Source organism: Nomascus leucogenys, chromosome 16, assembly GCF_006542625.1.
Source record: "Nomascus leucogenys isolate Asia chromosome 16, Asia_NLE_v1, whole genome shotgun sequence".
Lineage (NCBI taxonomy): Eukaryota > Metazoa > Chordata > Mammalia > Primates > Hylobatidae > Nomascus > Nomascus leucogenys.
Window position 1 is genome coordinate 90,697,586 of NC_044396.1, and position 24,107 is coordinate 90,721,692.

Consider the following 24,107-nt stretch of genomic DNA (forward strand, 5'->3'; position numbering starts at 1 on the left):
TCTGTCCTCTGCAAACCACCACCACCCTGTGACCTCATCAGGTGCAGCCACCAGCCATCCCCAGGAGCCTCCTCAGTCCCAGAGAGGGCGACAAAATGAGTCGGGCTTCTCCCTCCACCTCCTCTTCTCCTTTCCATTCTCTTCCTTCATTATGCAGCGGACCTTCACACCCCTCTAAACTGCTCTCTCCCCAGCCTCTTCCTGCACTGCAGGGGCTCAAAGCCATGTGCCCCAGGAGAGCAGGGAGAAGCCAAACAGAATAACACTTTCCAAATCCATCAATACAAACATGGGTTGCCATGGCGACGAAGCCAGTCCCAGGGAGACTCAGGCAATTGCCCACAATGAAACTTTTTTTTTCCATAGACATAATTTCCTTGTTTGCATCTGAGAGTGGCTTCCTGGCTCCCAGGCTCCCGCAGCAATGCAGAGCCTGCAGGAAGGATGGCAGTGCTGGGACCCAAAGGGGAGGGCGGCACAGGCCCCTCATGTGCCTTCCCAGTGGAATGCTCTGGAAATTGTGTTTTTACAGAGTAATTCCTTTAAGGAGAGGCTGGACATGTAGGCTTGTCTCAACCCTGAGGGGCTCAGGGTGGACCTGAGGGAGGGAGGCCCACAGATGTCAGTGGCAGGCGGAGGCAATACATGGAGGTGGTCCAGGAAAGGCAGGCGACCAGTGGAAGGGACAGGCAGTGTGGTGGGAAGCCCCTTGCACAGGACAGCCAGCCGGAGCTGAAGCAACAGCGGTACAGACGCTCCATCCAGCGCGCTATGGCTGACACACTAGCCCCTAATTCCTATCTCGCAGGTAGGGCCTTCTTGGCAAGTTCCCTAGCACCTCTGAGCTGCAGGACCGTCACCTGTAAGATGGACACAGGTGCCACTCCCTCAAGGCTGTTAGGAAGCTTGGCTGCAGCAGTGCCAGGAAAACGCCCGGAGCTGAGCTGCTGCTGGGGTGCTCTGCCCTTCCAAGCCCCTCTCTGGGACAGCAGGTGAGAAGACAGGGTGGCAGGCAGGTAAGGGAGTTCCTCAGACAGTGAGCGACGACGGCCCTGCAGGTGAGGGAGGTGCTGCACCCTCATGCAGTGAGTGCTGCCCTGCAGGTGAGGGAGGTGCGGTGTCCCTCATGCAGTGAGTGCTGCCCTGCAGGTGAGAGAGGTGGGGTGTCCCTCATGCAGTGAGTGCTGCCCTGCAGGTGAGAGAGGTGGGGTGTCCCTCATGCAGTGAGTGCTGCCCTGCAGGTGAGGGAGGTACTGTGTCCCTCATGCAGTGAGTGCCTGTCTCTGCCAGAGTGGAGCAGAGTTCTAAATGTTGTATGTAAAGTGCAAATATCCTGTTATTTGCATCTAATCCTGAAAGTGTATTTTTATTGTCCCAATTTTATAATTGAGAAAACTAGGTCTCAGCGAAGAAACAGAAGGAACATTTTCAAGGACAGGTGGGCAGTGAGGCAGTGCCCTCTAATGGTTGACAGCTCAGTGACAACAGGGCTCTTAACATCAGGGCCTTCTCCCCCTTCAGGAAAGGCTCACAGCCAGAGCCCTATGCACCTGCTCTTTCCCACAGACGCCTCTCACCCACTTCTCCCTAAGTCTGTGCTGCCCGAGGATGCCCCCATCTCCCCATTATGCTTCCCAAGCACAAAATCCTTCCTTCTCCTGCAGTGATTTTAGCACCTGACTCAGTCTCTCTACCTGCTTCCTTCTTTTGCATCACATGCAGGATTCTTTTAAGCTTTTAAAATGGAAGTGACTTAATATTGAATAAATGAAGATAGCAACAGCTGAAATGGACATCTACCCCAGCCTCTCAGCTGTCCCGCAGGTCAAGCCCTAATAGCAGAAGAACTGCATCGAAGGCAGCAAAAGAAACAATGGCATGTTTTCTGGCTTCAGCCAACAGCATAAAGAGAGCCTGAAAACACCTATTTTCTGAAGAGCCATTCATGAAAAGAGAAGAAAAAGGTTTCTAGAGGTTTCAGTGCTAAGCTTTATTTCTTGCCAAGTGTTTTTGTGTGTGGAAGTAGCCAGCATCACTCTGTGCTTCTGGCACACCCCACGCTACATCTCAGGTTCCAGTCCCCTGAATAGCCTGAGAATGGGGTCCCCTCTTGACACCCCTATCTCTGGTCTCCTTCACTGCCAGCATCCATGGGGAACGTCTTTGCCTCTCTCTGACTCTCATGTTCTGGCATCTCAAATAATTCTGTTCTCCTCAAAACCACCAGCTACTCTCTGTGTTACTGAATAATTAACTTTTCCCAGAGAGGCCTGGCCTTTGCTCTTAGCTATGAGAGGTGACTTCTAGGCCCCTGAAATGTCCTGCCTGACCCTGAAGCCAGCTCCCTGCAAGGCCCTTTCTCCACCTGTTTTCAGGACAAGCCCAGCAGCTCAGACGCCTGACAGTGATGAACGCGATGGGGCTGAGTCCTCACCCCACCCAGTCCAGGCCCCCAGGCCACATTGGACATTGCTCGCTAGGCCGAGGCACGCTGGGCACCCCAAGGCACCGCTGCTACTTACAGGCATCCGTGGATGTGGTGTGAACACGGATGTCTGAAAAGGAAACCGCAGAGATTAGAAAGATGGGCATCAAGGAACCCAGTGTTTCATTTTTAAAACCTGCATTGGAGAAGTTTACAAGGGAAAGAATACAGCCCCAAAGCTTCCTGGAACGATTATTAGTTTTGATAATTAGATTCACATCTTTCTTTAAAATCCCTGGCTATTTATTTATTAAGGCAAAAATGCATAGTGGTTAGATTCGGGAGCCCTGGAGGCACAAGACCTGAGCTCCAAACCCTGTGTGACCTTGGACATGTGTCCTCAGCTTCTATGTCCCCATCAGTAAAATGGGAAAGAAACATTCTTCCCTGCAGGTGTTCATAAGAGCCCTGCCCAGGACACTGGATTCATGTCACAATGTCTCCTTCTCACTACTGCCATCTGCTGGGCATTGGGCAGGGATGCAGGTGAATAGTAGAAAAGGTTGGGGAGAGTAGGGGAGGAGGGGAATCCCTGCTTGACAGAGCCCAGGCTACAAAGACTCTGGCGGACTGGCCCCTGCAGGCTCCTTCAGCCTGGCCACCCCCACCTAGGCTGTGTTTAAGGCTTCTCAGGTGTCACGCTTTCTCCAGCTTCAAAGCTTTTGCAAATACTGTTCCACTCGCCTGGAACATACTCTCCTCTCCCTTTCTATGACTAAGGTCATATGGAGACCTGCAGGTGTCTTTTAAATGCCGTGTCTTCACGGATCCCTCCTCCCTCTCCACCATGCAAATATAACTTGGGTCTCCATGTTATTCTTGTTGATGCATCTTGTTCTTTTCCTGGATCACATTTACTATAATTTGCAATGTAGGTATATCTTTGCCACTGTAGGGGTTATTTATCTTCTTCACTAGGCTACAAGCTCTAACAGATCTGATCCATGCAGATGCCTGGGTCCCAGCAGGGGCCCAAAAGAAGCAGTAAATGGACAAAAAACATCATAGATGATGGTCCTAAACCACAATACATTAAAAGAAAATGGAAAAAAGGAGCTTCGTATACCTTGCCCTCCATGTCCCCAACCCCCATCCCTTTTCCAGAAGGCACTGTTTTTCAGTTTACCATATTTTTAACTGTTTCCTATATATATCCGCACAATTATAAATGTTTAGAAATATATAACTTTGTGCAAGTTATACAAATAGTAACAGCGACTATACATGATTACTGACAGCCATTGACAGGCCTTCACTCATGTGGCCTCACAGTAACTCTAAGAGGTGGACTGTCTGTTTCTGGCCTGCCTTATGGATAAGAAAATTGGAGGACACAGAAGTAAACCACAGAATGAAGTTCAAGCTGCTGGTGAATGTCAGGACAGGAACTGGCGTCCACATAGGTGGCCTGGGGAGCCTGTGTTCTTATCTTTCAATATGCAGTGATTGACTAATAGATTTTTTCCACTTAATTTGCCTTGTTCCACTTAATTTGAGTATCACTATCTTTTCAAGACCATACACATATTGTATGCATATTAATTTGTAGAATTCCATGATACAGATATTTTTTGATTCACTTAATTTTGTGCTTATGATTGTGTGGTCTGTTCTAATTTTTTATTGTCATAAGTGATACTACAATGTACATCCTTATACATGCTTTTAAAAATGCACACATACAAATATTTCTGCAGGATAAATGCCTAGACATGGAACATCTAAGCTAAGGGGTAGGCACTTTGTGATATATTGGTACTGCCAAGTAACTTCTCAAATAGGTGTGTCCAATCTGTTCTCCCACCAAAAAGGTATGAGAATGCTTGCTGCCCTGCACCCCTGCCAATGCTGCAGGTTATCAACCTTAAACAAAAATTTGATATGACTAATTCCGACTCTAAAGTTATGATTCCAATTTCTTCCAACACCCTTATGGAATGTCTGAGTCTCATTTTGATGAGTGTTGCTGGGGAGGAGACAGAGCTGTGGAACAATGATTTCGATTTGATGAAAAGCACAGAGTAAGATTCTTTGCCACACTACAAATGGGATTTCTGAGTGCACAGGCTCTCTCCTCTCCTGGCATCCCCTGCGAGGGCTAGTAACTGGCCAACTCCTGATACATGTGTAGGGTCAGGGCCAGCCCAAGAAGCCACGTGCAAACCTCCTTGAAATCAGCTGGTCAAAACAGAGGATCTCAAGACGAGGAAGAAACATTAAAATGGAAAAAAAAAAAAGAAAAAAGAAAAATGTGCCCCCATTATACAGTTCTTGGGAGTAAGATAAATAATAATAAGAGCAGGTTTTAAAATTTTTAATATTTATAATGCACCAGAAACTCTGCTAAATATTTTGTAGTTTCAGTTAACTTTCACTCCACATGTACAAGATAGCTGGGTATGAAATTTTCTAACTGACTTTGTTAGACCATAACTATGACCACAATGCTGCTGAATGACAGAGCTGGGAGCCAGGTCTTTGTGCCCTCAAAGCCCACGCTCTTACTGGTACTCAATACCAACTCACCATGCCCACCCTAACACATATAGAGGGCTGATGAATGAAGCCCAGTTCCTGGGTCAAGGTAGTGCAGTCTTATGCTGGGCAAACTGCTTCTTGTCTCTGGACCTCAGTTTCCCCATATGTGACAGGCAGATATGTATTCTCAGTATCTAGCACCCATTCTGATAAATAATTGTGCTTTTGCTGAATAAATGAATAAGCATAGGATGGTTCTTAGAGAAGTGTATATATTTTTGGTTTGTAGGACCTAGGAATACGCCTAGCTATTGGCAAACTCCAATAGGGGAGATATTTAAAACTAAGTGGTGGTGGTTGGTGGAGGGAGAGTACGAATCCCAATATCATAGGAATTCAGAGAAAGAATTAGAAGCAGAGTAACTTACAGTTCCAGGTAACCCGGGAGGGCCTGCAGGACCAGCTTCACCCTAGATGGAGAAATGGAAAATCCACAACCATTAATCCTCCTCCCAACCCTGCTTATGCTGCGACAGATCAGCTAACACTATTTTCCCCAGACAACAGAATCACCCACCCTGCACCTACCTTGATAGATACATACATACATAACTACATATGTACATTCCAAATTATAAACTATTTCAGACATATAAAAACATTGTTTTGAGAAGTATCCATATTGATATGTGTAGTGGTAGATCATTTATATCACTATATACTATTCTATTGTGTAAATGGTAATAAAGTGAGGGAGGATCCAAGATGGCTGAATAGGAACAGGTCCAGTCTACAGTTCCCACTGTGAGTAATGCAGAAGATGGGTGATTTCTGCATTCCAACTGAGGTACCAGTTTCATTTCACTGGGGCTTGTTGGACAGTGTGTGCAGCCCACGGAGTGTGAGCCAAAGCAGAGCAGGGCATCGCCTTACCCAGGAAGCACAAAGAGTTGGGGAATTCCCTTTCCTAGCCAAGGGAACCCATGACAGATGGTTACTGGAAAATCGGGACACTCACACCCTAATACTGTGCTTTTCCAACAGTCTTAGCAAACGGCACACCAGGAGAATATACCCCGTGCCTGGCTCAGAAGGTCCCACGTCCACAGAGCCTCACTCACTGCTAGCACAGCAGTCTGAGATCAAATTGCAAGGCAGCAGCGAGGCTGGGGGAGGGGAGCCCGCCATTGCTGAGGTTTGAGTAGGTAAACAAAGCAGCTGGGAAGCTCAAACTGGGTGGAGCCCACCACAGCTTAAGGAGGCCTGCCTGCCTCTATAGACTCCACCTCTGGGGGCAGGGCATAGCTGAACAAAAGGCAGCAGAAACTTCTGCAGACTTAAACATCCTTGTCTGACAGCTTTGAAGAAAGTAGTGGTTCTCCCAGGACGGAGTTTGAGATCTGAGAACAGACAGACTGCCTCCTCAAGTGGGTCCCTAACCCCCAAGTAGCCTAACTGGGAGACACCTCCCAGTAGGGGCCAACTGAAACCTCATACAGCCAGGTGCCCCTCTGAGACGAAACTTCCAGAGGAAGGATCAGGCAGCAACATTTGCTGTTCTGCAATATTTGCTGTTCTGCAGCCTCTGCTGCTGATACCCAGGCAAACAGGGTCTGGAGTGGACCTCCAGAAAACTTCAACAGACCTGCAGCTGAGGGTCCTGACTGTTAGAAGGAAAATTAACAAACAGAAAGGACATCCACACCAACCCCATGTGTACGTCACCATTATCAAAGACCAAAGGTAGATAAAACCACAAAGATGGGGAGAAACCACAGCAGAAAAGCCGAAAATTCTAAAAATCAGAGTGCCTCTTCTCCTCCAAAGGAATGCAGCTCTTTGCCAGCAATGGAACAAAGCTGGATCGAGAATGACTTTGATGAGTTGATAGAAGTGGGCTTCAGACGATCGGTAATAACAAACTTCACTGAGCTAAAGAAGGATGTTCGAACCCATCGCAAAGAAGCTAAAAACCTTGAAAAAAGATTAGATGAATGGCTAACTAGAATAAACAGCAAAGAGAAGACCTTAAATGACCTGATGGAGCTGAAAACCATGGCACGAGAACTACATGATGCATGCCCAAGCTTCAGTAGCTGATTCGATCAAGTGGAAGAAAGGGTATCAATGATTGAAGATCAAATGAATGAAATGAAGTGAGAAGAGAAGTTTAGAGAAAAAAAGAGTAAAAACAAACGAACAAAGCTTCCAAGAAATATGGGACTATGTGAAAAGACCAAATCTACATCTGACTGGTGTACCTGAAAGTGACAGGGAGAATGGAACCAAGTTGGAAAACACTCTTCAGGATATTATCCAGGAGAACTTCCCCAACCTAGCGAGGCAGGCCAACGTTCAAATTTAGGAAATACAGAGAACACCACAAAGATACTCCTTGAGAAGAGCAACTGCAAGACACATAATTGTCAGACTCACCAAAGTTGAAATGAAGGAAAAAATGTTAAGGGCAGCCAGAGAGAAAGGTCAGGTTACCACAAAGGGAAGCCCATCAGACTAACAGCAGATCTCTCGGCAGAAACTCTACAAGCCAGAAGAGAGGAGGGGCCAATATTCAACATTCTTAAAGACAAGAATTTTCAACCCAGAATTTCATATCCAGCCAAACTAAGCTTCATAAGTGAAGGAGAAATAAAATCCTTTACAGACAAGCAAATGCTGAGAGATTTTGTCACCACCAGGCCTGCCTTAAAAGAGCTCTTGAAGGAAGCACTAAACATGGAAAGGAATAACTGGTACCAGCCACTGCAAAAACATGCCAAATTGTAAAGACCATCCATGCTAGGAAGAAACTGCATCAACTAATGAGCAAAATAACTAGCTAACATCATAAGGACAGGATCAAATTCACAAATAACAATATTAATCTTAAATGTAAATGGGCTAAATGCTCCAATTAAAAGACACAGACTGGCAAATTGGATAAAGAGTCAAGACTCATCAGTGTGCTGTATTCAGGAGACCCATCTCACATGCAGAGATACACATAGGCTCAAAACAAAGGGATGGAGGAAGATCTACCAAGCAAATGGAAAGCAAAAAAAAGCAGGGGTTGCAATCCTAGTCTCTGATAAAACAGACTTTAAACCAACAAAGATCAAAACAGACAAAGAAGGCCATGACATAATAGTAGAGGGATCAATTCAACAAGAAGAGCTGATGTATCTCAAAATAATAAGAGCTATTTATGACAAACCCACAGCCAATATCATACTGAATGGGCAAAAACTGGAAGCATTCCCTTTGAAAACTGGCACAAGACAGGGATGCCCTCCTCTCACCACTCCTATTCAACATAGTGTTGGAAGTTCTGGCCAGGACAATCAGGCAGGAAAAAGAAATAAAGGGTATTCAATTAGGAAAAGAGGAAGTCAAATTGTCCCTGTTTGCAGATGACATGATTGTATATTTAGAAAACCCCATCATCTCAGCCCAAAATCTTCTTAAGCTGATTAGCAACTTCAGCAAAGTCTCAGGATACAAAATGAATGTGCAAAAATCACAAGCATTCCTATACACCAATAACAGAAAAACAGAGAGCCAAATCATGAGTGAACTCCCATTCACAATTGCTTCAGAGAATAAAATACCTAGGAATCCAACTTACAAGGGATGTGAAGGACCTCTTCAAGGAGAACTACAAACCACTGCTCAATGAAATAAAAGAGGATACAAACAAATGGAAGAATATTCCATGCTCATGATAGGAAGAATCAATATTATGAAAATGGCCATACTGCCCAAGGTAATTTACAGATTCAATGCCATCTCCATCAAGCTACCAATGACTTTCTTCACAGAATTGGAAAAAACTACTTTAAAGTTCGTATGGAACCAAAAAAGAGCCTGCATTGCCAAGACAATTCTAAGCCAAAAGATCAAAGCTGGAGGCATCAGGCTACCTGACTTCGAACTATACTACAAGGCTACAGTAACCAAAACAGCATGGTACTGGTACCAAAACAGAGATATAGACCAATGGAACAGAACAGAGCCCTCAGAAATAATACCACACATCCACAACCATCTGATCTTTGACAAACCGGACAAAAGCAAGAAATGCGGAAAGGATTCCCTATTTAACAAATGGTGCTGGGAAAACTGGCTAGCCATATGTAGAAAGCTCAAACTGGATCCCTTCCTTACACCTTACACAAAAATTAATTTAAGATGGATTAAAGACTTAAATGCTAGACCTAAAACCTAGGCAATACCATTCAGGACATAGGCGTGGGCAAGGACTTCATGTCTAAAACACCAAAAGCAATGGCAACAAAAGCCAAAATTGACAAATGGGATCTAATTAAACTAAAGAGCTTCTGCACAGCAAAAGAAATTACCATTAGAGTGAACAGGCAACCTACAGAATGGAAGAAAATTTTCACAATCTACCCATCTGACAAAGGGCTAATATCCAGAATCTACAAAGAACTTAAACAAATTTATGAGAAAAAATCAAAAAACCCCATCAAAAAGTGGGCAAAGGATACGAACAGACACTTCTCAAAAGAAGACATTTATGCAGCCAACAGACACATGAAAATGTGCTCATCATTGCTGGTCATCAGAGAAATGCTAATCAAAACCACAATGAGATACCATCTCACACCAGTTAGAATGGCCATCATTAAAAAGTCAGGAAACAACAGGTGCTGGAGAGGATGTGGAGAAATAGGAACACTTTTACACTGTTGGTGGGACTGTAAACTAGTTCAACCATTGTGGAAGACAGTGTGGCGATTCCTCAAGGATCTAGAACTAGAAATACCATTTGGCCCAGCCATCCCATTTCTGGGTATATACCCAAAGGATTATAAATCATGCTGCTATAAAGACACATGCACACGTATGTTTATTGCAGCACTATTCACAATAGCAAAGACTTGGAACCAACCCAAATGTCCATCAATGATAGACTGGATTAAGAAAATGTGGCACATATACACCATGGAATACCATGCAGCCATAAAAAAGGATGAGTTCATGTCCTTTGTAGGGACATGGATGAAGCTGGAAATCATCATTCTGAGCAAACTGTCACAAGGACAGAAAACCAAACACTCCATGTTCTCAGTCATAGGTGGGAATTGAACAATGAGATCACTTGGACACAGAGTGGGGAACATCACACACTGGGGCCTGTCGTAGGGTGGGGGGAGGGGGAAGCGATAGCATTAGGAGATATACCTAATGTAAATGACGAGTTAATGGGTGCAGCACACCAACATGGCACATGTACACATATGTAACAAACCTGCATGTTGTGCACATGTACCCTAGAACTTAAAGTATAATAAAAAAAAGGTAATAAAGTTATTTCTTATCCATCTTCCTGTTGATGACGTTTATGTGGTTACCCTCTGATTGCAATCATAACTAATGTTGATTTATTATAGCAAACATCCCCACACACGTGTCCTGGGCACAATTACACATTTGAAGGCCAGCTGTCCTAGGGATGCCAGTGGGCCCTGCCCCACCCCCCTGAAGGAGTGGGCTCTTCTCAGGAACCTGGGGGGAACAGTGTTACATTCCTATAAGCAACACAGGCTTGGGAGTTGAATCACCTGAGCTTGAAACCTAACTATACCATTTTATAAATAATTTTACCTATTTTGGCATGTTTTCTCTTTGCAGAACAATGATGGTGATAATACATACAGCTCACAGCATGGCACAGGGATTGAGTGAGACCATAAGGAATATGGTGTTACTACATTTGGCCTGAGGAAAGGACGTCAGCGAGCTGCTCCACGCAAGACAGTCCATGGTGAGTGAATACAGTTTCCAAAGCCTGTCATTTCATGTGTGCCACATGGTCCCAGGGGACAGGTGTCTATGTTTAAATCTGCTTCTTGAACCAGCCCAGGACTGGCTCTATTGCAAGCCTTCCAAATATGGTTATGAAATAGAAAAATGTTTGAATAAAGTTGGCTTAGAGAGAGACAAGTTCGCCCTTAGTCAACAACAATAATATAATTATAAAATGTTGCATCCTTTTCTACTATTATTTCTATTATTATTTAGCATTCGATTCCAGCTCCTGGTTTAAGTAGTTTACATGTGTGAACAAGTCTCATCGTTGTAGCAATGCCTATAAGGTATGTTATACATTTCACAGATGAAGAAACTGAGGCATAAGAATGTCAATGAACCTGCCCTAAGTCACACATTCTGCAAATGGTCGAGCCTGGTTTTAAGCTCAGAATGCCTGCCCTTTACAATTGTGTGGCATTGCTCTGACTAAAGTTCCAGTAGCTTCAGAAACAAAAGCACTTTCTTGGTGTTACTGTGTATTATTTGATTTTACCCAATTCTCTTTCTGACATTGTTGAACTCAAGTTCCGGAACCAATCTCATCTAAACCAATTTACTGTCCATTAAAATGTCCAAATGATCAAAGTTAAGTGTTTTCCCAGTCGAATGCATGAATGGGTATCAATGAGAAAAGGGCTGGAGGAGAGATGTGTCTCTCACCCTGAGGGCATGAAGACTGCCTTTTGGAAATTGCCGCCTCATCCTGAGGGCTGTGGGAAGAACAGCGAGCTGGAGCAGGTAGACCCATGGGGGCTCTCTGCCTTTGGAAAAGAGGCTTGACTAAGGATCAATAGGTGTTAGGGTTAATGCAACAGGCCAAGGTTCTAATCCCAGCTCCTCCATGAAGTGTTTGACTGTCAGTGCTCCTTGCTGGGACAGGAGCATCACATACACCCTTCCCTGATGCTGTGGGCCTAAGTGCCAGTAACGGGGAAGAGCAGGGGATGTGAAGGGAGAAGCACAGGCAGAGACAGGCAAGGCATAGTCAGAAGAGGGCAATGTTGCTTTAATGTCTTCTTTTGGATTTTCCGACCAAAATTGTCAATTATCACATATTTCTCTGGAGGAAAAGAAAGGCAAACCAGATTCTTTGGAAGCTTGAATGTGACTGCCATGGCCCTGGCAATTCCGTCCAAGTAATCAAAGGGGCTTTATGGTCTTGCTAAGCCTTTGCATTCTGGAAATGAGTTTCTCAGATAGAAATTGCATTTCTGAAAAGTCCACAGCAGCAACAGGCCTGAATGGCTTACCGATGCAGAGCCTTTTCCACTCCGGGCTCTCTATTTATAGACCACAAGTCTGCCTGGAGCAAAGTCCTCAGCCTCCAGCCCCAGAGAAGGGGGATGGGAGGCACTGCCTAGAGCCCAGAAAGCACCAGTGCAGAAAGAGAGCTGGAAATTGGAGGGGAGAAAGTAAACTTGGGAGAATGGGGCACCCTGAAAAGCATCATGCAGGAGGAGGAAGGATGCAAGACCCCTCTGGGTGTGTGGGCGCCATTCCTCCTGAGGCAGCACCAGGGCAGGCCTGGCATGTGGCATTGTGTGCTAAGAGCCAGGACTTTCTGTGTGCACTGGCAGGGTTTAAATCTTGACTCTAAACCTCTATTCATGCAGCTCTGGGCAAGCAACTTAGCTTTTCTGTGCCTCGGTTTCCTCATCTATCAAGTGGGGATGTTGTTGACAGCAGCGACCCCTCATGGGGTTGGCCTGAGATTACCTAAGTCCCTACACAGATGGTGCTCGGGACAGTCCTGCACTCGGTGAGCCTGCCACAAGTCATCCACCAATAGGAGATCCTTATGCTCTTTAACAACCCGGAGGGTCCTTGTTGGGCTGGCAAACCAAGGCACAGGAAGGTCAAGGAAGATGCCACACAGCAGATAGAACCAGGACCATACCCCAGGCCAACATTATGGCTCCAAGAATTGTGCTCTTTCTACTAAGCTGCAGGCAAGCACATATAAACTCCTAAGAGAGGTTTGAGGTGGGTGTTTATAAAGTTGCTGTGGAACTAGAGGTGCATTTAGTCAGAGACTGAGCACAAAACAGCAAGAAAACAAGTGCCTGGTACAGTGCCTTACTCAGGGTGGGACTCCCGACCCTGTCCATGCCTGTATCCCCTTTAGAGCCAGTAGAGAGTAACAGTTCTATCAGCATCTATCAGCAGGGGTTACATGTTCTGTCAGCAGAGGGTACATGTTCTATCAGCAGAGGGTGCGTGTTCTATCAGCAAAGGGTACGTGTTCTATGAGCAGAGGGTAAGGGTTCTACCAGCAGAGGATAAGTATTCTACCAGCAGAGGGTATGTGTTCTACCAACAGAAGGTGAGGGTTCTACCAACAGAGGGTACACATGTTCTATCAGCAGACGGTATGTGTTCTATCAGTCTTCTTAGACAAGCAATGACTGTCAGAGCAAATGGATGTGTCTTTGGTGAAAGGGTAAGAACTAGAAGCACAAGTTAAAATCTAGTAGAAAGGATGTCAGTCATTGTGGTTAAAAGCATGTATTTTAGAGCCCAACTGTCTGGACTCACACCCACCCTCACTCTGTAAGCCTGGGCAGAAAACCTAGTGGAATTTTTAGAGACCTGCTTGGCAAGAGAGCCCTTTGACTGACGAACTGCAGTTGTGTGAATCCCCGATGTCTGGTGGACTCTTGGGCTGTGATGAGGTTTTGTTGTGGATGGGGTTGTGGGGGGGGAGGTGCTTTAGACTGGAGTCAGCATGTGGTCCCAGCCAAGATTTGGTTCTGTGAGTGTGGGTAAGACAGTACATCTCTCTATGCCTTAGCTCTTTCATCTATAAACTGGGGGTTAAGATGAACTTCATAGTTCATCATTATGAAGACTACCAGAGTGAGAAATGGAAAACTCAAGAAATTGCAACTTGCAAAACATACTGAGTATACGGAACCCATGACTTCCCCGCACACTGTTCAAGCTCACACTGCTTTAGCAAAGGATCTTGTTGTTTCAGACAAATAAGACCGTGGACAAACATCTCATGCATGTGCGGTTTCGGGAACAACTCACGTGTGTGTCAAACTGAGCAGTGATTTTCCAGTGGACGAATTCTGACCAAATCATGCTGACTCCAGTGTAAAGCCCCACCCCCAACTCCATCCACGACAGAACCTCATCACACCCCATAGGGGGTTCACACAACTGCAGTTATCTACCAAGCAGGTCTCTAAAAATTCCATTGTTTTCTGATCAGCACAGGTTTCTCTGGGGCTTTGACATGAGTTGAAATACTACAGATGAAGCACCTACTTGCACCTCTAGACCAGGCACTATCCTGGGCGCTGGCTTGGCTTCTGAGTGGGGGCTGCTCTTCTAAGAAGGGGCTGGGACCAGGGATCTGAGTCCTTAGGAGGTGAAAATAGTAAGGGACTTTCCTTCCCAGACCACGTGTGCCAAGTTAGGGTTCATTATATTCTCCATCCTGTTTTTGTAAAAGAAGGTTGAAGAGAGTAGGCACACATCCTCGTTACACTGTGATTTAAAAAGTGCATTCTTCCTCCTTGAACCTGCCCGCATGTTGCCAAAGGCAAGTGGCAGTCTGGAACCTCCCTCCAAAGCAATCAGAGTCAGACCCTGTGGGCTGGGCTGGCCATGCAGTTCCACCCGTGGTTCTGTAGGTTAGGCAAGCGTCAAATCTCTCTGAGTTTCAGCTCTTTACATGTGCAAAACATTCTTATGGATACCAGTGGCTGTTTTCTGTTTGTCCCTTTATATCCACTCCTGTTCCTTTCTCCATCCCAGGAGGCAAACTCCATGGTCTCATCGACCTCATCCCCTGGATCCCAGTGGTGTGGCAGAGATGGAGAGGACAGAGAAGGACAGGATGAGACGTTGAGGATGTCAGGCCAAGGAGAGCTGGATTTGCCTGTTTTTCTGCCCAGAATGACTGCCAGGCTCCTTCTCTGGCTGCCAGCCTCTCTAGATTCTGGGACAGCTCCCTCCCCTTGTCCTTTCCCACTCTTGCTGTTCCTAGTCCTGGAGGGTATGGCCACATTCCGTCGGCTTCCCTAAGCACTGTCCACAACCTGCAATTACTCTGTCATTGAAATCTCTTCCACTGTCCATTTTGATTGTGCCGCTCCTGACGGACATGGTATCTGCCTGGAAGACAATGCCGACGAAGCCTCTCTGTGCACTTCAGGGCACACAGTAGGACTCCACAAATGCAATGATGCCCCCTTGATTTATATACAGTCTGCCTGGACTCAGGCTGGCTCCAGGGTCAACCACACAAGCAATGACATGCTGGGCTCATGAACGATGCAGGGGAAAGGATACAGGAGTTAGGGCACATGGGGTTTTTGCTCAGCACGTTCTTCACACTCCACTGGCGCCTCCATTGCCCTCACACCTGGGCTAATCATGTCTCTTATACCTGTGAAAGGGGCAGTGGTGTTCAGAGAGAGCTTGAATATAAACAGGCCACACAGAGCACTCAGCACAGGACAGGAGCCCAGGCAGTGCTTGAGTGTCACAGGCACAAAAGGGTGGATGGCGGGTGGATAGTGAGATGAAGGTGTCAACTCCGATACTATTATCTTCTTTGTAAGTTTATAATTGCGAACAATAAAGTTTGAGGTTTATGTCTAACGTATTGTTTTCTCAAAAAGCAGCTTTGGAGTCATGAACGCAACTAAATTCTGCGGAAATGTAAAGATTCAGTACAGGCCGGGCATGGTGGCTCACGCCTGTAATCCCAGCACTTTGGAAACCCAAGGCGGACAGATCACCTGAGGTCAGGAGTTCCACAGGAGTTCAAGACCAGCCTGGCTAACATGGAGAAATCTCGTCTCAACTAAAAACACAAAAATTAGCCAGGTGTGGTGGGGCATGCCTGTAATCCCAGCTATTTGAGAAGCTGAGACATTAGAACGGCTTGAACCCAGGAGGCAGAGGTTGCAGTGAGCCCAGATCATGCCACTGCACTCCAGCTTGGATGACAGAGCGAGACTCTGATTTAAAAAAAAAAAAAAAGATACAGTATATTCTGCAGAAAATCTCTTCCTTTAGAAAAAACCAGCTAATAATAATTGATGATCAGAATGAGAGCGAGTTTCTCCTACCTTTTCACCTCGGTCACCTTTCAGTCCCGGAAGTCCCAGTTCACCTTTTTCTCCCTATAATAAGAGAAAAAATTAGAAAACATTAGAACCCAAACCGAGCTGAATTCCTGCCTCTTCCAGGTAAGAGCAACATGACTTTGGAAAAATACACATGTATATATTTCTCTCTCTCTCACTTGTCCTTGACTCATCAGCAAAGTGGCCACAGTGAAGTGTAACTCAGAGGGGAACAAGTCAATTAGGCGTGAAGCACCTCATTCTCCATTTGTCCCCTGACAGATGGTGCCTTCCACCCCTCAGCCCCATCCATCTCATCTGAAAATGCTCTGCCCTTTCCACAGACATCTCCCAACAATGGTCCTTTGTCCCAGCTCAAGGACCCAAGTAGTCTTCTCCCCTTCCCTGTCCCCTCCATCAACACTGAAAAATGCACTCTTCACCCAGTCAAAATTACCACTCTCCCAAGGGACTGACACTCCACAGGGGGCTGCTCTCTGTGGAGATGGGCGAGGTGTCTGTGTGGGAGGAAGGAAGCTGCCACACTTACCTGGTCTCCTTTCTCTCCTCTCACACCTGGGAAGCCTGGAGCCCCTGAGAGGCCTGCTTCTCCCTGTGAGAACAAAATATTCACAAGGCGTCAACAGGAAGGCTCTCCCAGGGGCCAAGCTGCAGGCCATGTGCTCTCAGTTCCTGCTGTCCGGGAACTGGAGATGTTCTGGCTTAGTGGACATCACATGGAAAGCAATGCAGTGGAGAAAGGGGAATTCTAGAGAATTTCGTTCACTAAGGTGTCCCCAAGCTCTTGTCTACTTCAGCTGTTTCCTTTCCCAGGAACCCTTATTTTGCCTCTCCTGGTGTCTAACCCTTCCTGTTTCTTTAGGACTCAGCCACAATGTCACCTTCTCAGCATCCTTTCTGACAGTCCCCAAGTCTGGGAAGCCCTCTCCTATGCCCCCAACACCTGCAGGCCACCACTCATGACATCTGTTCAATTGTTCTTCAATGTCCGGTTTATCCTGGACTTAGAGTGAGCTCCCAAAAACCAGGATTAATTCCTATTGGCATCTAAAGAATTTATACCAGATTTAGCGTATAACAATGAATGAATGAATAGAATGCATGAATAAAATGAATGAATAAAAGCACAAACAGACCTTCTCTCCAGGTCGGCCTGCCAGGCCCTGCTCCCCGATTTCTCCCTGAAAATGCAACAAAACATACCCCATTATTCTTCATTCGCTTTAAAGAGATGACTGCCATTTCCCACTTGTCCTCACACATTCACAGCACCTGCCAGCCACAACCCTTAATTTTCAAATATACGGCATGGTTAGAGGCCCAAGAGTCATGGGCTCTGAAGACCAAAGTGTTTAGCATTTTTGCAGAGCAGAATCCACTTTCTCATATTGTCTTTTGCTTTTCCCCCCAAAAAAACAACTCTTAGAACTGTCCCATTAGAATTTTCTTTTATTTTTTATTATTATTATTTTTTTGAGACAGAGTCTCACTCTGCCGCCCAGGCTGGAGCGCAGTGGCGCAATCTCGGCTCACTGCAAGCTCCGCCTCCTGGGTTCACGCCATTCTCCTGCCTCAGCCTCCCGAGTAGCTGGGACTACAGGCCCCCGCCACCACACCTGGCTAATTTTTTGTATTTTTAGTAGAGACGGGGTTTCACCATGTTAGCCAGGATGGTCTCGATCTCCTGACCTCGTGATCTGCCTGCCTCGGCCTCCCAAAGTGCTGGGATCACAGGCGTGAGCCACCGTGCCCGGCCAGGATTTATTTTTTTATTTTTAGTTTTAGTTTTTTAGACACAGGGTCTCACTCTGTCACCCAGGCTAGAGTGCAATGGTGCAGTCATAACTCATTGCAGCCTTGAGCTCTTGGGCTCAAAAAATTATCCCACCTCAACCTCCTGAGTAGATGGGACTATAGGCATATACCACCATGCACAAATTATTAAAAAAAAAAATTCTGTAGAGGAAGAGTTTCACTGTGTTGGCCAGGTTTAGTCCCCTGGGGGGATTACAACAGTTCCTAATTAGCACTTTGTGGTCAGGGTGAAGTGGGAAACACAGGGCCAGAGGGGCTTTATCTCTGATCCAAGAGCATCAATCAGGCTGCTGCACCTCCCAGGTTCTTACAAATCATTGATGAAAAGAGCTTTGCGATGATGATGGTGGTGGTGAGTGCGGACTATCATCTTTATCCAACCATGTGTCTTTAAGATAACTAGCTTCTTGAATGACAATGTATTTCTAATATTCATATGCTATTTACTAAAACCTTTAGTGTAGATTTTAATAAAGAAACGTGGTTTTCTCATGAATGCATGGATGCACGAAAGAATGAATAAACAGGTGGTATGCAGGCTATAAAGATTTTTTGTGCAGCTATGCCAGACTCAGTTGGTACTGAAGGCCAGAACTACCAACTTATTGGAGAGAAAGACAAAAAAAAAAAAAGTAATTAAAAGCGTGGCTTAGTGTAAGCACACATTTTATCCTGTAGCGCTGGTGTCACACATCTGGAGTCAGCACTTATAAAAATTCTAGACACACTCCGATGCTCCCATCAATTCCCTATGTTTACAAGCACAATTAGTAAGAATTGCTCTAACCAGAATTGTGCAAATACTCGTCACTCAAATTGTTGCTTTCAATCTGCTAGAATAGTAGCACATTTGCAGTTGGAGTTGCTTCTTACATGCTGAGAAAGGATAAGGGGCTGAGTTTGGTTAAAAAAAAAAAATTGAAGACCATCTGAAGTCCTCCCTGAATTTGGGTCGCGAACACCAATCCAAAGGCACAATGGAGGTGAAACGGTATCTTCTTGAATTCTTGAAGTGAGCCTCAAAACTTCAATGCCTCCGCTCATCCCGCAGACAGCTTTACCCCCTAAGTGGACTTTTACAAATCTGCCATCCATGACTTGGTCATCATCATCTTGGAAAAGAATTTTTATCTTCAGCTGATGCTTTGTCAAAATAAAGTAACAAGACACTCTGCCAGGGCTCCTCTAGGACTGTGAGTATGTTGGAAAAGCGTCATGAACGCAGAAATTCAGTTTTAAACTTTTCAGAGAAATGTTTTGAACACAGAGCCTTAGAAATTGAATAAAAATTACACATGAGATACAGCAGTAGGCTTCTCTGAATCTTTCAACCATTAGTGATGATCAGAAACATAAAACACGGCTGGGCGCCGTGGCTCACGCTTGTAATCCCAGCACTTTGGGAGGCCGAGGCGGGCGGATCACGAGGTCAGGAGATCGAGACCACAGTGAAACCCCGTCTCTACTAAAAAATACAAAAAATTAGCCGGGCGTGGTGGCGGGCGCCTGTAGTCCCAGCTACTCGGAGAGGCTGAGGCAGGAGAATGGCGTGAACCCGGGAGGCGGAGCTTGCAGTGAGCCGAGATTGCGCCACTGCACTCCAGCCTGGGCGACAGAGCAAGACTCCGTCTCAAAAAAAAAAAAAAAAAAAAAAAAGATAAAACACATAGATTGAAAAGCTGGAGTAATCCCAGAGGGTCCCTCTAATTTTAGCCCAATAATTGTCACAATCAATCCCCTTCATCTACAGAACCCTGCATGAGAAACTCGATGGGAATGGATTGCTTCATTACTGAATAGAAAGGTGGGGTTTATACAGTATAAACCCAGAAGGATTTGCCAATTCACAAATTTGAGAAAACACAACCATAAGGTATGGTTGACTCCATGAAATTCGTGAAGTCAGGAACAGCAAACCTAGGTAAATGCTTTCGGTCCTTTCTGGAAGATGATAGAATTTCAATCCAATCAATCAAACACTGAAAGGTTGCCTGAGTACTTTTAAGACCATGTGATTCACTCCCCTACACACACAACTACCTCAGCACATGCATGAAAAAAAAAACCCAGCAAATTACATGTCATCACATTTCAATGACATGGGGATCGGTATAGACATATATTTAAATGTCAATATTGAATCTTAAAATACGAAAGATATAGTGTCTGTTGGTGGCCATGGGGGAACTCATTGGTACATACTGGTAGATTCATGGGGGGCATGAGGGCTGAGTTCTCAGTATCTGGAATCCAGGAAGTGGGGGGCTCATAGTGGCTCTTGGCAATACTCTTTCCACAGTTTGAGTCAACCTGGGTGTGCTTGAGACAGCTTGGATGCAATTTAATCTGTGTGTTTTTCTGCTTGGTTTTAATTAGGTCTTTTAAAAATGACCACTTTACGAAAGAGTGAAACAAGAGGGAACATAAGGGCCCAGGATGTGCCCACCAGCACCTTCCCTGGCCAGCAAACGATGCCCTGAGGTGTGCCCTCCCATGGGGTAAGCGTCACCCACTGTGTGGGGGGTCCAGGCCACTCCTGTGCTCTGGCTGGGCTGAATTTGATCATGCATTATCCACCTAGCAGGCCTGTAATGTGTATCTAAGCAGTGCCTGCCTGTGGGCGGGCAGTGGGAGGTGCAGAATTGACTAGGACCTGGTCACTGGGCTTCAGTAGTTCATACCCCAGTACAGCGGGAGCCCTGTGGGTGGAGGGCGGGAGGAACAGAACTCCCCGCAGTCTCCTGTCTGGCCACTGTCTCCTCAGCACCACAGGTTTCCATGTGTGCACACACACAAACGCACACGTGCACACTCACACCACACACACATGGTCCAGCAGAAAAGCCTCACAGGGCAGCAGTCACTCCTGGAGGGAGCCTGGGCAAAGCGTGACCATCAACACAGGGCACTTGGGGGCTCTCCACTCACAGGGGCTGCCCTGTCCAAGTCACATGCTGGGGAGCCTCCATTTCCCCCTCAGGTCCATTTTTCATACTTCACCACCCACTGGAAGCTGGCCCGAGAAGGCTGAACTCTACGGATTGCATCTGCCAGCTTTCCTTGCCTCCTGGCTTTCTGTAGGGTCAAGGCATTAGGAAGCATTGCAGTGGAGGTAGAACACAGTTCAGAGAGAGAGAGCGAGCACTTATATCTGTTCCTCTCACTCCCTCCCTGCCAGGATAAGCCAGACACTTATGATGTTCTTCTTCTCAAGGCCATGGCTCTCATGGGGGTGGGGGCTCTTTCCAGTTCTCATGGGGGTCAGTGCTTTCTCCTCCAGCTGCAGATCTTGGTTCCCAGGAACCACTCCCTCCTCTGGCGCCTTCTGTCCTAGAGGTGGTGTTGGTTCTGTTGTTGCCAGCCTCATGTTGCCAGCCTGGTTGGAGCCCTTAACCCTGCCCCTTTTCAAGTATCTGATGTGTCTCCTGCCAGGTCCCAGCTGATACAGACGCTATGCTTATGGTAAGCTGAGATTCACACATCACCCCAAATACACCACTTAGAATAGCAAGCATAATGGGAAAAAGAGGCAAAGTCCATACCCGAAGGCCTGGTTTTCCAGGCAGACCATCTTCCCCTCTTTCTCCTGGTTCTCCCTGTAAGGAATACAGAGCAAAGTTAACAGGAGACGGGCCATGCTTGGATTAAACACACAAAGTACTAGGCACAGGTTGGAAGGAGGAGAACTACCTGCACTCAGGTGGTTTTGAACTCCTTCAACTCTGCGATTACCTAACCACAGTCATCAAACACAGTTGCTCATTCAGCCTTCTAGGTTCCATATTCAAAGCTGGAATTTTGATTTAGAAAAATATAATTGAGGAGAATTGGCATTCTCTCTTATTGAGAGATTTAGAAGAAAGGAAGATGCTGCATAAGTGTTTCTAAGAATAAAAAAAATACTTGGTCAGCCATGATCCTTTGTCTCGAAAGACAGGAAAGAAAAAAGTGCACAATATTTACATTCAATGCCTAGAAAACTAAATTAAATCCACTCTTATTCTGTATTTTGCCATGAAGTTGACCTTCTAAGTCTGCTTATTGAAAACAACAACACATTTTCCCATAATATTCAACAGTTGCCTTTCCAAGTTGCCTTTCAAGGACTGTTGAGGTGCATACTTGAGTCTGGGTGTGCTCACAGGAAAGAGTTAAAGTTCATTTGTTCAGGCCGGGCGCGGTGGCTCACGCTTGTAATCCCAGCACTTCGGGAGGCCGAGGCGGGCGGATCACGAGGTCAGGAGATCGAGACCACAGTGAAACCCCGTCTCTACTAAAAAATACAAAAAATTAGCCGGGCGTGGTGGTGGGCTCCTGTAGTCCCAGCTACTCAGAGAGGCTGAGGCAGGAGAATGGTGTGAACTCGGGAGGCGGAGCTTGCAGTGAGCCGAGACTGCGCCACTGCACTCCAGCCTGGGCGACAGAGCGAGACTCCGTCTCAAAAAAAAAAAAAAAAAAGTTCATTTGTTCAAATACTGGTATGGTTGTATAATAATTCATTTAAAGTATTGAAACCTGTATTTGCTCCCCAGTTTTATGCTGTTTAACCTTTGACTCTTACCTTAATAATTCTACCATAATAAGCCCCACCAGAACACTGTTAAAATTGAAATCTCTTGTTACGTTAGTAAGAGTATTTAGAAGTTTTCCTCCTTGAAAATAAGATAGATAAATAAACATATTTCTAACAGATCAAATTTTTTTTGAGACAGGTCTCTCTGTTGCCCAGGCTATAGTGCAATGGCACAATCATAGCTCACTGCAGCCTCAAATTCCTGGGCTCAAGCAATCCTCCCACCTTGGCCTCCCAAGTGAATGGGAATACAGGTGCCCACCCCCATGCCAGGCTAATTCCTGCCTAGGCCTCCCAAAATGCTGGGATTACAGCTGTGAGCCACTGTGCTGGGCTAAATTTTAAAGCCTAGGGCTTCTAAATCCCTCTGCAGTTATCTGAGAATAAATAAGGAGCTTTCCCCCATCTGACTCCATAAATCCAAACATTTCAACTGAGTCCTGATCGAAGACCCAGGCAATCGACTTGTTTTAGAATTCACCAACAATCAAGCATCTCTTTAGTTTCTGTGTTTTGGGTTCCCAAACTGGTGCCAACCGCATCAGTGACCAACCTTGGTTCCTGGCGGGCCTGGTGGTCCATTTGGCCCGTCCTGTCCGGGGGGTCCCTGGGCCAAGAGGGGAAAACATAAATAAAAAGGAAAGGCATATTTAGGAAAGGTTTACATTAAGTTGTTTCAAACCAGGAGCTGTTTTTGCAGCCAGAATCCAGGAGGCTCGGGCCTCTCCTCTTTGATCAGCAGGGCCCTGTCTCCAGAGCGACTGTGGTCTCTGTCTGACCGTTTCCCTTTGTTATTACTGAAGCAAATATCACCCTCTGGGCAATGTCTGATTTTCAGTACACTGGCCATGCATGGAGGGTGGGGGCATGGGAGGACGTCTGCCAAATCTTGCCCTGATGGTTCCATTTCTACCCTCAGCTTCCAAGAGGCCCTGGGGACAACCATGTCCACACTGCTTCTCCTCTCTCCTCTCCAGAATCTCTTTGCCATCTTGTATCTTCCTTCCCACTGCTATCCTCCCTTCCTCTTGTCCTTCAAAAAAGCAAAACCTCAATCTCTCGGCATGGTTGGGCATTACTGCCTGTTATTTCGAATGCCAGCACTGAGGAGTTCCACGTTATACTTTCCAACACCAGGAGTTTCCTACTACCATGAGGATATGGCAGGACATGTGTTACTGAAGCTGTTTGCAGGTGAGGAGATGAAGGCTCTGCAGGCTGAGTGATTCACTCAAGGTCACAGAGCTGGTGATTGGGACCCACAAGGTTTAACGGACTCCACCTCCAGGCTCCTTCCACTACATCAGAGACACTTCATCTTCTCCTTTTCCTCTGTGCCTTAAATGATGTCAGGTCACATGAGGGTGAGGGGTGGAAAACACCCTGGGGCCTGTCAGGGTGTGGGGGGGTGTGCGGGGGAGGGTGAGCATCAGGAAGAATAGCTAATGCATGCTGGGCTTCATATCCAGGTGATGGGTTGATCTATGCAGCAAACCACAATGGTACATGTTTACCTGTGTAACAAGCTTGCACATCCTACACGTGTACCCTGGAACTTAAATGTTGAAGGAAAAAAAAACATGTGTCAGGCACACACACCCTTCCCCATGACTGGCATTAGGGAAATCATTTCCCCCAGCGGAATATCTCCTGTGCTATTGCTTTCAGAGCTATTAGTGCTATTCAAAAGTGAACGTTTTTTATAACCCTGGTGATTCTTCCACCCACAGAACCTGCTGCCACCCAATTTGACTCATCTCTCCCTGTGCCTCCAGCTTGGACTGGCGACTAGTGAAAAGACAGCCCCACCTGCACA

The 24,107-nt window shown here is 46.1% G+C and overlaps 1 protein-coding gene across 2 annotated transcripts in view; it reads right to left on the reverse strand.

Moving 5' to 3' along the window:
• COL22A1 (collagen type XXII alpha 1 chain) overlaps nucleotides 1-24,107 on the reverse strand; it is a 327,746-nt gene that overhangs the window by 109,052 nt on the left and 194,587 nt on the right. For both annotated transcript variants that reach the window (XM_030795302.1, XM_030795301.1), the window contains exons 26-32: nucleotides 22,845-22,898; nucleotides 21,261-21,314; nucleotides 17,040-17,084; nucleotides 16,433-16,495; nucleotides 15,886-15,939; nucleotides 5,392-5,433; nucleotides 2,523-2,555 (exon numbers count right to left, since the gene is read on the reverse strand). In XM_030795302.1, the coding sequence (XP_030651162.1) occupies nucleotides 2,523-2,555; nucleotides 5,392-5,433; nucleotides 15,886-15,939; nucleotides 16,433-16,495; nucleotides 17,040-17,084; nucleotides 21,261-21,314; nucleotides 22,845-22,898 (345 nt within the window). The remainder of the gene's footprint in view (nucleotides 1-2,522; nucleotides 2,556-5,391; nucleotides 5,434-15,885; nucleotides 15,940-16,432; nucleotides 16,496-17,039; nucleotides 17,085-21,260; nucleotides 21,315-22,844; nucleotides 22,899-24,107) is intronic.